At 47.8% G+C, this 13,220-nt stretch overlaps 1 protein-coding gene across 1 annotated transcript in view; it reads right to left on the bottom strand.

The window, feature by feature from the left end:
- The window catches only part of RUVBL1 (RuvB like AAA ATPase 1), a 31,537-nt gene that overhangs the window by 18,092 nt on the left and 225 nt on the right, over positions 1-13,220 (bottom strand). Inside the window, exons 2-3 of the mRNA XM_006078843.4 lie at positions 9,880-9,966; positions 2,376-2,508 (exon numbers count right to left, since the gene is read on the bottom strand). Coding sequence (XP_006078905.1) covers positions 2,376-2,508; positions 9,880-9,966 — 220 coding nt within the window. The remainder of the gene's footprint in view (positions 1-2,375; positions 2,509-9,879; positions 9,967-13,220) is intronic.

The raw sequence follows: 13,220 nt of genomic DNA, 5'->3' as shown, positions 1-13,220 counted from the left end.
TACCCTGCGTGAACGGTGGCTGTGTGAGCATCTACTTCATTACTGTTAAAAATAGGTGTTTTTACACTTTCCTATGTATATGTTATCTTGGTCATGAAGATCTTTTTTGTACAGTTCTTCTGTGTATTCTTGCCACCTCTTCTTAATATCTTCGGCTTCTGTTAGGTCCATACCATTTCTGTCCTTGATTGAGCCCATCTTTGCATGAAATGTTCCCTTGGTATCTCTAATTTTCTTGAAGAAATCTCTAGTCTTTCCCATTCTGTTGTTTTCCTGTATTTCTTTGCATTGATCGCTGAGGAAGGCTTTCTTATCTCTCCTTGCTATTCTTTGAAACTCTGCATTCAGATGTTTATATCTTTCCTTTTCTCCTTTGCTTTTTGCTTCTCTTCTTTTCACAGCTATTTGTAAGGCCTCCCCAGACAGCCATTTTGCTTTTTTGTATTTCTTTTCCATGGGGAAACTCCAGTACTTTGGCCACCTCATGCGAAGAGTTGACTCATTGGAAAAGACTCTGATGCTGGGAGGGATTGGGGGCAGGAGGAAAAGGGGACAACAGAGGATGAGATGGCTGGATGGCATCACCGACTCGATGGACGTGAGTTTGAGTGAACTCCGGGAGATGGTGATGGACAGGGAGGCCTGGTGTGCTGCGATTCATGGGGTCGTGAAGAGTTGGACATGACTGAGTGACTGAACTGAACTGAACTGATGTGTATATTTCAATTTAAAATAGGTACATAAAAAATCCAGTGTTTCAGGGTAAAAAAATATTTTCAGTCAGAATATTTTGCAGTTTGACAAAATCCAGAACTTAGCCTGCTTTGCTGGGACCCCCATGGCTGTGCAGGAATGAAAGCTTTTCTCATTTTACAGGACATATCCCAATTTCCAAACACTGGAAATTCATTCAAGAGTTATTAAAACACTGTGTAAACCAAACGACATCTATCAATCAGACACGGCACTGAGAGCAGAAGCCTCTGCTTCCTTCCACCCGCTTCCAAGAGCGCCCCTCCTCCCATTCGGAGAAGCAGCACTGAGCGCCCCCGCCACGGGCTGGGAACCAGGGCGCCGCTGGGGGACGGGGTCCGCTGCGCCCGCAGCGACACTCAAGGCCCTCCTTCCCACACTTCCCCTCCACCGCAAACGGCAGCACCCGGCGAGCACCCGCACTTCCTCTCTCTTCCAGCCCCACATCTAATCGTTCAGGAAATTTCATCGGTCCACCATCCAGCTGGACCCAGAAGCCAGCCATTTCTTTCTACCTCCACCAGGCTGGTCCACAACCTACCTCCTCTCGCTCAGGCCCCTCACCAGCTCCTTGCTTCTGCTCTCACTCTCCATCCCAGCCAGAGGGGTTCCTGTGAACCCCAAACCACTCCTCAGCTGCTTCTCTTTCACTCAGCATGATTTGCAAAAGCCCTATTTAACACACCCTTAAACTAGACGCTAGATTCTTGAGGAAAGAATTCTGGGCTTAGACAAACCCATTCTTTCTTAAACTTTGAAGAAAACTTCCTTGACGTTTTCTAGTAAATGTCCCTCTTGAGAATACTTACCTTGCTTTGACAACCAAAGGGACTAGACAAGGACACAGGCGCTCTGACAAGTGCTCATCACCCGTTACCCAACAGTAGAGAGAGACGCAGGTCTGAGGGGGACTAAGATTTCCCCAGACCCAGACCCGCAGGCATGGGGCCAGGACAATGCCCCCGAAGTCCTGGCTGGAATGAGGGACATTTCGGAAGAGCAGTCACCTTCTGCTCGCTGTATGGAGTCAGAGCACGGGCCCCAGGGTCAGACAGGTGTAGGCTCAGACTATGGTTCTGCGCTACTTGCTAGGTAGATCACCGCAGGCAAGTCATCTAACTTCATGAGACTCTGCTTTGTCAGATGCAAAATGCAGAGCACATCCTCCTGGGCAGGAAAAGGCCACGGTCAGTAGAGGGCCTGACACACTACGAGCCTTCAGTACCGGAGCCCCAGGCCCCGCGAGGTCGGCACCACCGCCTCAAGGCTCCACAGCCCACAGCCCCGGCTCACTGACCGGCCGGGCACGCAGGCCCGGCGCCCCCACAGCCCGGCGCACAGAGCCGCGGGCTCAGGGCCAGAGCCTTTGCCGCGGCCGTCACCTCCGAAAGCACAGGAAGGCTGCCAAGAGAATCCACTGCCAGATGAAACCCCAGACCAGGGCTGGGGCCCACGCCTGCTGGTTGCTGAAGCACGTTCTAGAAAAGCTGGGGTTGTGTTTCATTGGCAAAGATGACACTAATGGAGCCAAACGCGAAAGAGCAGCGCCAGCAGCAAGCCCCACAGGCGCTTCGCAGGAGGAGCAGCTGAGGACAAGCCTCGGCGCGCGCGCGGCTACTCACCAATGGCCCTGCGGAAGTTCTCCATCAGCACTTCCGTCTTCTTGATCTCCGTGGAGTACACTTCACTCCCCACCATCGGGCAGAAGGGGACCTTACTCCCCAGCTCCTGAGCAATAGCTAGAGCTAGAGCCGTCTACACAGAAAGCAAAGAAATGCGCTTGTTTCACATGCTTGAAATACAGTGATTCAGGAACATATGCTACAAACAGACATTATTAACTAGGAACCGAAATTCTAGTCCCTTTAGTTGTAATACCGTTTGCATGTTTCACAATAAACATTTGCTGACTCTTGTGGACAACTTCTAATGTGAGCGGCATCTCCGACGGTCCCTGGCATCACAATGGCGTCACGACGGAGACTCGGCCAGAACAGGTCTAGCTCCCGAGGCTGCACACGCCCCTCCCGCTAGCCCTGTGAGCTGGACACCACTGCTCTCCCCATTTCACAAATGAGGAAGCTGAGACACAGATTAAATAACTCGTCCCCGGTACCGTAATCTAGAAAATGGCAGAGTGGGGCCTCAAACTCTGGCAGCAGGGTTCCAGAGATCATGTTCCCATCAGAATTAGCAGAGGCTTCCCAAACTGTTCCCTCAATGTCGAAACACGGTGCTGACCACGTCGCAGTAGAACAGCTCTGCTGGGTCTCTGAGATACTGCTTTCTATCTTTACAGACTCAGGAAGCCATCAACTACAGCCCATCAGAAATCAGTAATCAAGGAACAAATGATCGAATGCCCACTTTATGCGGAGTGGCCCACAAATCGGGCAGAATGACACCCAGGCTGGGATCCCGAGGCTACGAGTTGGTGCAGTCACACCTGAACATGCCCATAGAAACTACACAGTGACTTTCGCTAAAATAACTACAGCTGCTGAACAGACGAAGACGTAACAGAACGTGACCAAACATCACGTACGGAGAGCCAGGCCTTAATGCTGCTTTCAGCTTGCTTCAACTCTGACACGAAAGCCCAGTAAGGTCAGCTCCCGAGGTGCACAGGCTAAGACAAAAAGCTTGCTGCTAAAGAATGACGTGGATCTCTGAGACAGTTTTAATTCCTCTTCTGTTCACTGCTGATGGTTTAATCTTCAGTGTGACCCCAAGCACATGGGCCAGCCACGTGCCTGACTTTCTCATCAGTCAAATCAAATTCCTGGGTTAGTCACTGGTAACAAGCTGATTGCCCACAGACGGCTCCTACTTTGGCCTGCAGAATCTCAGGTGTATTTTTCAACTTAACTGTTGTCCATGCTTGGATGTAGGGAAATTTCACAGAAAAATACAGTCATTTAGCTTCTTCTGAGAAGCAAGAAGCTCTGGCCACAACGGGCCCCAGTGGCCACACGGCTGCGCTGAGAGTGGACACCCAGGCAGCTGCCCCCAGCAAGGCTCGCACTAGCTCCTGGGCGCTTCCTCAGCCTACTGCCCACGTGAGCAGGCATCCGAGTTTGTGCCCCCGAGGCTGATATCTCTAGAGCTGTGCTCTCCTGCATTCTGAGTATGAAGGGAACATCTCTAGAGCATGACAGCAAGGTAGCAGCATGCTCAACCAGGACTCTGTGGGAAGAGCCGTAGGCCAGCCAGGCCCACCTTCTCTCCAAACTGCTCACCTTCCCAGTCACTCTTCTCTCTTTTCCCCCAATGCTACAGGCCCCAACGCCTCTCCCTCAGTTGTGAACTCAGACAGTGCCACACCTGATGCAGTGCAGACCCCACAGCAGCCAAATACAGAAGAAATGACCTATATGTTCCTGTACCATATGAGAACTGTGTGGTTAAGAAATTCCTTGGGGTGTCCAGTTGCTTCCGTTTAAAGGCTCTCAGAAGGATGGCATGAGATGCAGCTACTGTGCATCTGCACCTACCATGTAGGACAGAGGGACCTGCACGAAGACTGCGTGACGTGAGCTGCGAACGTCCAGATGTTTAAGCTGGATTCAGAAAAAGCAGAGGAACCACAGATCAGACTGCCAACATCCGCTGGATCGCAGAAAAGCAAGAGAGTTCCAGGAAAACATCTGCTTCATTGACTACGCTAAAGCTTTTGACTGTGTGGATCACAACAAACTGGAAAATTCTCAAAGAGATGGGAACACGAGACCACCTTACCTGCTTCCTGAGAAATCTGTGTGCAGGTCAAGAAGCAACGGTTAGAACCAAACATGGAACAATGGACTGGTTCCAAATCGGGAAAGGAGTACGTCAAGGCTGTATACTGTCACCCTGCTTATTTAATTTCTATGAAGGGTACATCATGTGAAATGCTGGGCTGGATAAAGCACAAGCTGGAATCAAGATTGCCAGAAGACCTATCAATAACCTCAGATATGCAGATGATACCACTCTTATGGCAGAAAGTGAAGAGGAACGGAAGAGCCTCTTGATGAAAATGAAAGAGGAGAGTGAAAAAGCTGGCTTAAAATTCAAACATTCAAAAAACTAAGATCATGGCATCTTGTCCCATCACTTCATGGCAAATAGATGGGGAAACAATGGAAACAGTGAGAGCCTTTATTTTCTTGGGCTCCAAAATCACTGCAGATGGTGACTGCAGCCATGAAATTAAAAGACACTTGCTCCTTGGAAGAAAAGCTGTGATAAGCATCGTCAGCATATTAAAAGGCAGAGACATTACTTTCCCAACAAAGGTCTCTATAGTCAAAGCTATGGTTTTTCCAGTAGTCATGTATGGATATGAGAGTTGGACTATAAAGAAAGCTGAGAGCAGAAGAATTGATGCTTTTGAACTGTGGTGTTGGAGAAGACTCTTCAGAGTCCCCTGAACTGCAAGGAGATCAAAACAGTCAATCCTAAAGGAAAACAGTCCTGGTTATTCATTGGAAGAACTGATTCTGAAGTTGAAGCTCTAATACTCTGGCCACCTGATGCAAAGAACTGGCTCACTGGAAAAGACGTTAATGCTGGGAAAGATTGAAGGCAGGAGGAGAAGGGGACAATAGAGGATGAGATGGTCGGATGGCATCACTGACTCAATGGATGTTGAGTCCATTGAGTCCAGGAGTTGGTGATGGGCAGGGAAGCCTGGCATGCTGCAGTCCATGGAGTCAAGAGAGTCAGACACAACTGAGTGGCTGAACTGACTGACTGACTGACTTGCACAAGAGATCCCGCTGAATGCTCCCAACCAGCCTATGAACTCGATGATCTAGTTCACATTTTATGGACTTAGAAACTGAAAGTCAGACATTCCCAACTCACTCACAGTCAGCTGGCAAGCATCAGGGCCAGCATGCAAACCCCGTCTCCAGGAACCACTGCTGATGACCGCCCCAAGCAAGTGGCACAAAGAGGCTGTTGCCAAAAGATTAAACAGTCAACTTTATTTTCAATCTCACATGAACACCTTTTTCTAAAACCCAAACACAAAGCCCTATTATTATGAGCGTGCAGCCTTAAGAGGGGAGCGGCCACATTCTGAACAAGCACCGCACTCCTGCCGGCCACTCAGTTACGCTGCCTAAACCTCGGGGCCCGTGGGCACACAGTGGTGCAGGAGTTACCACATGCCTTGAACGTGTGGAGAGGCACTGGACAACCCACAGGTGCCGAGAGCCTCTGGTAAATCCTGAAGGAAAACGGTACGATGTTACCAGAGCACCAAGGACCCACGGCTCCAGCAAACTGGCTGAGAAAGCCACAGCCGCTCCTTCCGGTTACAGAACATCCAGAGTGAGTAAACAGTCAAGCCAGATCCAGAGAGGAAAGCCACCATGCCCGGGGAGCTGGCCTGTGTTTGATAGATGCCAGAAACCATGGATACAAAGAAGCTTCAAAGAACACGTGTCAGTAGACAAGCTGACCACAAAGAAAGTCTCCAAGGGCCAGGGACAAACTCGTCAGTCTCAGCACAGCTCTGGCTGAGGAGGTCTCCCTAGTAGGCTCTCAGACAGATTCAGGATTGGACTCTACACGGCCTGACGGCCAGAAAACCCAAGCCACAAAATTCCCATCACGTGCCCTGGGGTGGGAGCAAGCAGGGCCCCTCACAAATCCTCTCAGGAAGTTCTCGGCCCTAATCAGGAGATCAGGGAAGCTCAGATTTGATCAAACACAATTCCACAAGCAGACACAGGATATAAAGTGAATAAGAAATTGTTTCATGAACAAGAAACAAGAGACTACCAAAAATAGCCAGATCTTGAAGAAATGAAAAAATTTAAAAATAAGAGGAGGAGGGAGAGGCTTCTTCATTACAAAAAAAAGTAAAAAGAAAAAGAAAAAAAGCAAGCGAATATATGTATTAATGAGGTTAATGGCAACCCATTCCAGTACTCTTGCCTGGAGAATCCCACAGACAGAGGGCTCTGGCGGGCCACAGTCCATGGGGTTGCGAAGAGCTGGACACACGTGAGCAACTAAACGCAGCACAGCGCGTATGTACTAACCGAGGATACAAGAGATTTACAAAGTCACCATTTTGCAACCAGCAGTGTGATAACGGATAAGGCAAAGACCACTGAAGAATGCTACAGCCATCGGGTAAAGGATATTCCCAACATCTCAGTGTCACTTCCCAGAGGCCTGAGTTTCAGAGCGAGCCAGTCCCCTTGGAGGAGAACACGGCGTGGTGTCAGCCTTCCGCTGCGATGCAGGTTCCAGACACAATACCACCATCTATGCGGTGTTCTGCCAAAGTGCTGAGTGTTTCAGACACAGTCAGACAACCACTGTAGGACACTCTACAAAACAGCTGTCCTGGGCTTTTCAAAAATGTCAGTACTGTACAAGGAATCCAAAAAATGCAGGGAAGGATAACTGTTCCAGATAGAGAGACTAAAGAAACTATTGTGAATGCAATGTGAGGTATGTGATTATAATTCAAATAAGAAATATGAAAAATGAAAACAAAATGAAACAAAAAAAAAGCAGCACAGAAAACGAGAGAGCCAAAAACTGAAACGACTTACAGATATTTTACTATGGACTAAATATTAGCTAATACTATTAGCAACAGTACACTTCTTGGGTGGATAACAGTATCATGGCAAAGAAGGTCCTGGCGCTTACTTTCAAACGGTTTAGAGGTAAAATACAGAAAACACAAATGTCACAAAGTATTTAAAATTAGTTACCTATGAGTAGGGTACAGAGGGGTTCATCAAACTGTTCTTTCCACTCTTTTGTAGATTTCAAATTTTTTAAAATGAAAAATATTCAACGGACTGTCTTGAAGAGTAGCTTTCTCACAGGCTACAAGGCAGACTGGAAGAGAGGTCTAAAGAAGCTCCCCAGAATGCAGCAGAGCCAAAGAAACAGAAAACATAGGTTAAAGACTCGAGGACAAACTGAGAGGCTCCGGGCGGGCGCTTCAGGCTGGAGAGCTCACTGTGGGGGCCGCTCCACACTCTGCAGGGCGCCCTGCGGGCCCCACGGCCTCCACCTACCAGAGGCCAGCAGCACCCGCTGCCCCACCGAGTGCAACAATCGAAATGTCTCAGGACAGTGCCACAGGGCCCAGAGGGCAAAGGTGGTCCAGGCGGAGGACCCCTGCAGGGGGGTGCCACCTCACTGGACTTCAGGAGAGGAAAGAGACCAGAGAAAGGCAGCATCTGAAGAAAGAGAGGCTGGCCAGTTCCCAGAACTGATTAGATATGTTACATACTCAGATCCATATCAAGCAAGATAAATGAAAATAAATCCACTCTTTGACATAGCACAGTGAAACACCAAAACCAAAATATCCCAAAAACACCCAGAGGAAAAAGACAAAATCCTCAAAATTAATCTTCTCAAAAGCAACACTAGTAGCCAAAAGGTAGGAAATACCAATGAGAGAAACAGCATTGAGAGAAAGCATCTGTCAGCTGAACTACATATCCAACAAAACTATCTTTCAAAACAAGGGCAATACAATTAACACAAACCTGACTTTGCCAGTTCCTTCTAGAAGGAACTTCTTAATGATGCGGTTTAGGAAGAAGAAAATGGAAAGAGAGCAAACATCTAAGATACGAAAAGGGACAGTAAGCAAATAAATGGTAAATACAGTGACGAACCTAGAGAAGGAATGGCAACCACTCCAGTGTTCCTGCCTGGGAAATCTCATGGACACAGGAGCCTGGCGGGCTACAGTCCATGGGGTCGTGGAGTCGGACGTGACTGGGCAACTAACACACGGTGATGACCAGAAAGGAAACGGAAGTTCACGTTTACAGCCCTTTACTTGTTCACAAATACAATACTTTTTCCTCAACTTTAAGACACTCAACGTAAGATATACTGGCAATTCAATCTTACGACTTCAAAATGATAAAGTCATCATCTTACAACTACAGTTTAATAACTCTTCAACAGGGACGGCGGTGCTACTGCTTCAGAAAGGCTAAGGGACCTGCCTGGGGTCTCAGCACCAGGGTGGAACCCCCTTCTTTACAAACTCACTCCCAAGCTTCTCCTCTCCTGCATCAAGTGAGTGAGTTGCTCAGCTGTGTCCAGCTCTTTGCGACCTCATGGACTAGATAGTCCATGGATTCTCCAGGCCAGAATACTGGAGTGGGTAGCCTTTCCCTTCTCCAGAGGATCTTCCCAACCCAGGGATTGAATCCAGGTCGCCGGCATTGCAGGCAGATTCTTTACCAGCTGAACCATAAGAGAAGCCCAAGAATACTGGAGTGGGTAGCCTATCCCTTCTCCAGAGGATCTTCCCAACCCAGGAATCGAACCAGGGTCTCCTGCATTGCAGGTGGATTCTTGACCAACTGAGCTATGAGGGGAGCATCAAGCGGCCCTCTTAAAGAACAAACAGGCCCAGATGGTGTGTTTCAAGCACCTGGCCAAGCCCCTCACAGATCCCACAGGCTGTTAGGCATCTCAGCCTAGAAGGTCCTTTTATTTCCTGCAAAGCCAAACCCTCTCCCAGCTCCAAGGGCAAATGTCAAGCCTCAACTCCTGCAGCCATACCAGCCGAAGCACCACCTTCTGCTGCAACGCCAGTCGCATCTATGGCCAGGCGACGCCCTGCAGCTCAGCTGAAGACCTTCCTGCTGCCATGGTTCCCTCTCTGCCCCAGGGAGCCCATGAGGCCCTTGGAGATAAAAAGACAAAACTCGGTTTCCCCTCTCCTGCCATCTCTCACAGCTAGGACAGTGTTGCTTCAAGTCAGCATTTGGAAAATTGCCTGCTGACCGATTTTCTTTCCCTCCCAAATAAGATGTCATTCCCAAGATTTTATGACGCCCTAGGCCAACAGAAATATATTTCCAAAGCAAAGGAGACTTGAAAGAGATAAAAGACAAATTACAGACAATGAGACCCCTCTGAGGACTCCATTCTCTCTTCTCTGGAGGTCAGCCAGGATAATTTGAATTTTAGAAGCATGGATTTTAGATACTCAACTGTATTACTGCACATCAGTTTTAAAAACATACATATAACCAATTCAGCTAAACAAAGACTAGTTAAGACACAAATTCAATTTGGTTTAGACATTAAAATCAACCTCTTGGGCAGATTTTTAAAATGAGAGAAAATGAGTACCTTGCCAGTTCCAGGAGGTCCTGCCAACAGGACAGCTCTTCCAGCCATTTTCTTGCTTTTGATTAATTCTACTATCACACCACATGCCTAGACACCACAATGGAAAGAAACAGTAAATCAATATTAAAATGCTTCACAGGAGGAAAAAGTCAGTCTCTGGTGCACACAATTCACAGACTCATCACTGAATGCCAGGACACCACAGGGGCTGCTCTAGGTGCTGGAGGCCATGAGGGCCCCGGAGCTCCTGTTCTCGTGGGGAGACAAACACAAAGTCACTATGAAGAAAGGGCGACAAAGGGGCGAGTGGCTGGGGGCAGAGGTTACTCCACAGAGCGATCTCGGAAGGCCTCTTCGACACTGTATTTGATACATGAAACTCCAGGCAGGGCAGAAGTCAGTGTTCCCGGCAACTCAAAATACAGGAATGAGCCTGGCACACCCAAGGGACAGAAAGGCTGCATGAACCAGAGTTCAGAAAACAAGCAGGCAAGGAAGATGAGGTCGTGGAGGCAGGAGGGGCAGAACTTAGAAGAGGACCTTCCAGCCCACAGTCAAGTTTGGATTTTATTCTGCATGTAATGGGAAACCAGTGAAAAAGTCTCAGGCTACATGTCATGTTCTGAAGATTCGTTTTTAAAGAGTCTTGATGGCTGCTATATGGAGAATGGAAATGGGAGCTGCGGCATATACTCCAGGGGCCTCTAGAAATTGGAAATAAAACTGTGTTTCTACCTGCACGTGTGCGTTTTCCAGGGAGAGGTTCACAGCTTTCAGCAGATTCTCAAACTAACCCACTAAGTCCTAAGAAGCAGTGACATGTTCTGCTAGTTGGCCATCAGTTAACTACCCCGGAATGCTGCAAGCAAACGCTGCATGTGATTTTAATCTGTGGCGTCATAAGAGCCAAGAAATGCCTTTCAAATCCTCAAGACTAAACTATTTGTTAGCTTATCTTAAATATTCTGAGTATTAAGCCATTTTGTACAGCATATACATTGTGTATATATATATACATATCTATATAATCACATACATCTATATGTAGATATAGCTGACCCATGAACCCTTGAAGCTGGGATGCACGGTCTCCACACAGTCGAAAATCAGCACATAACTACACAGTCAGCCCTCCATATCTGTGACAGCAGCCAAGTGTCCCAATGCTTATATATTCAAAGAAATCTGCATATGGTGGACTCAAGCAGTTCAAACCCATGTTGTTCAAGGGCCGACTGTATACTGACATATATGTATGTACATACACAGAAATTCTATAAATGGGTTACTGATTTTATGCATTTTAGAATATTTTTGGAGCAAGGCTGAGAAAGTCACACTCCCTGAACACCTGTATCTTGAGACTACATAACACAAGATCTCTTACACTGATTTAAAGCATGACTCTCTGGCAAGGTGCATTCTATCTGTCTCAAGGCAGGTCACAGCTTTTCTCCCTGGGCAGTACCTTGCTGACAACGTCTTGTGAACACATCTAACTCTTCTCTCTCTTTTCCCCATGGACTATGGAGATGTATCTTGCTCTCACACTTAGACAGCCCCTCAAAAACACACGTTCAAGGAAAGCATGTGGATGTGCTCTATTCCATTTCTGCCTCAGCTGGAAAAGCACAGTACACTTACACAGCCTAGAAGATATTCTTCAGAGGTCGCATTTTTAAAAAGATAAAAGAGCCACTGTGGTCTTTCCATAATAACCTCTGATATCATAATCCTCAGCATTGGAACTCTTTGGGCAATTCAAAAGAGGTAGAAGACTTTTCAAGCCTTGTCTATGTACTCTTATTCACACACTTCCTCCTCCCGTTAATATTCTTCCATTTAGGCTCCTTCTCTACAGTGAGACACTTCCAGTGGATTCCAAAATTTAAAAAGTATGAACTGGAAGGGCCTTTAAAAAACTGTAACTCTCATTTTTCAGGTGAGGCTATTGAACATCAAGGAGGCTGGTGATGTGACCACTCAAACAAGGACCTGGCAGCAGAGGTGGGATGACTAATAAATCAGTACATAAATTCTGAGTCCCTATAGTAAGCCAGATTCTGGGTTTAACACCACCCGGTCTCTATCCTTGGGAAGCTCATATTCATATGGAGGCACACGGCATCCGAGTTAACAGCATGCATTCTGGAGTCAGGTTGCCTTGGCTTTAAATCCTAGCTCTACCAATCACCAGCTGAGTAATCTCAGACCCATAACCTAATCTCTGTGAAACACAATTTTCTCATCCGAAAACAGAATTCATTACAGAGGTACAAATGCTAACATATTTACCGTAAAGTATACTAATGTCTGCAGCTGAGTTTGAAATGCAAAGGCAGACGGCTGGATGGATAAATGAGCAGACAGGAGATAAAGCAACCGTGCAAAATGTTACTTGTAGAAACTGGGCACACAGGTACACAAGTCTTCCAATTTTGTTGTATGTCAGAAAAGTGTCATAAAAAAGTAGAGGAGGGACAGTATAAGGATGGAGGGGAGCAATATGACAATGGAAACAAGGCTGCTTAGCACATGGAGATCACTCAACAGCTATTTGCAGGGACAGCCTCTCAAGACAGCTGAAGCTGGATAAAGAGAAAGTTCAGTCACCTTATCCTGTCACATTTTCCCCTCTGGAAGGATGGTATTCAAAACGAAGGCTTCTCTTTGGCCCTTTCTTAGAGGGCAAGAGTCTTAACCGGGACTTACACAGCTGCTGAGCCACAGCAGAGGTCCACGGGCAATGGGCTGAGGGGTACCGTACTACACAGAGAGCACTGTCTCGGGAGTCAGAAACACACAGGCACGAACTCCAGTGTTGCTATTACTAAACTGAGCGGCCAGTGGACTGAGTGGCCAGGTCTCTCACCCTGAATTTTTTCATCTACAAAAAAACAACAGTTGAAAAAAAAAAAAAAAAAAAAAGAGCCTGAATAGTTCTGAGACAACAATGTAGGTGAGAGGACTGGGCACCATCATCACTTAGTAGATGTGGGCTTTAACTGGAAAGGTCAAAAAGGACTCGGTACCCGTCACCTGCCGAGGCTGGTCACTTTCCGGCTTTAAAATCCCAGAGCCTCCCAATGCGCTCCCAGAAACCCCAATTTGGGGCCCGCAGAGACCCCCCCCCCCCCCCCCACACACCGCAGAACCAATCCCCAAAGTCTAACACTCCTGTTTGGCGGTTTAAACGTTTGTGTCCGAAACGCACGGTGCGGGAGAGCAGGCTTTCGCCCGTTTTCTCCCCGCGGACTCCCGCGCCGCGCCGACCGCCGGGTCCCAGGTCCGCCCCGCCCAGGCCCGCCTCAGCGCCCCCGGCCCGCCGCCCGCCGCCACAC

The sequence above is a fragment of the Bubalus bubalis genome, chromosome 21 (assembly GCF_019923935.1).
Source record: "Bubalus bubalis isolate 160015118507 breed Murrah chromosome 21, NDDB_SH_1, whole genome shotgun sequence".
Taxonomy (NCBI): Eukaryota; Metazoa; Chordata; class Mammalia; order Artiodactyla; family Bovidae; genus Bubalus; species Bubalus bubalis.
Note: the sequence above shows the minus strand (reverse complement) of the source record. Positions and strands in the feature narration are given on the sequence as shown.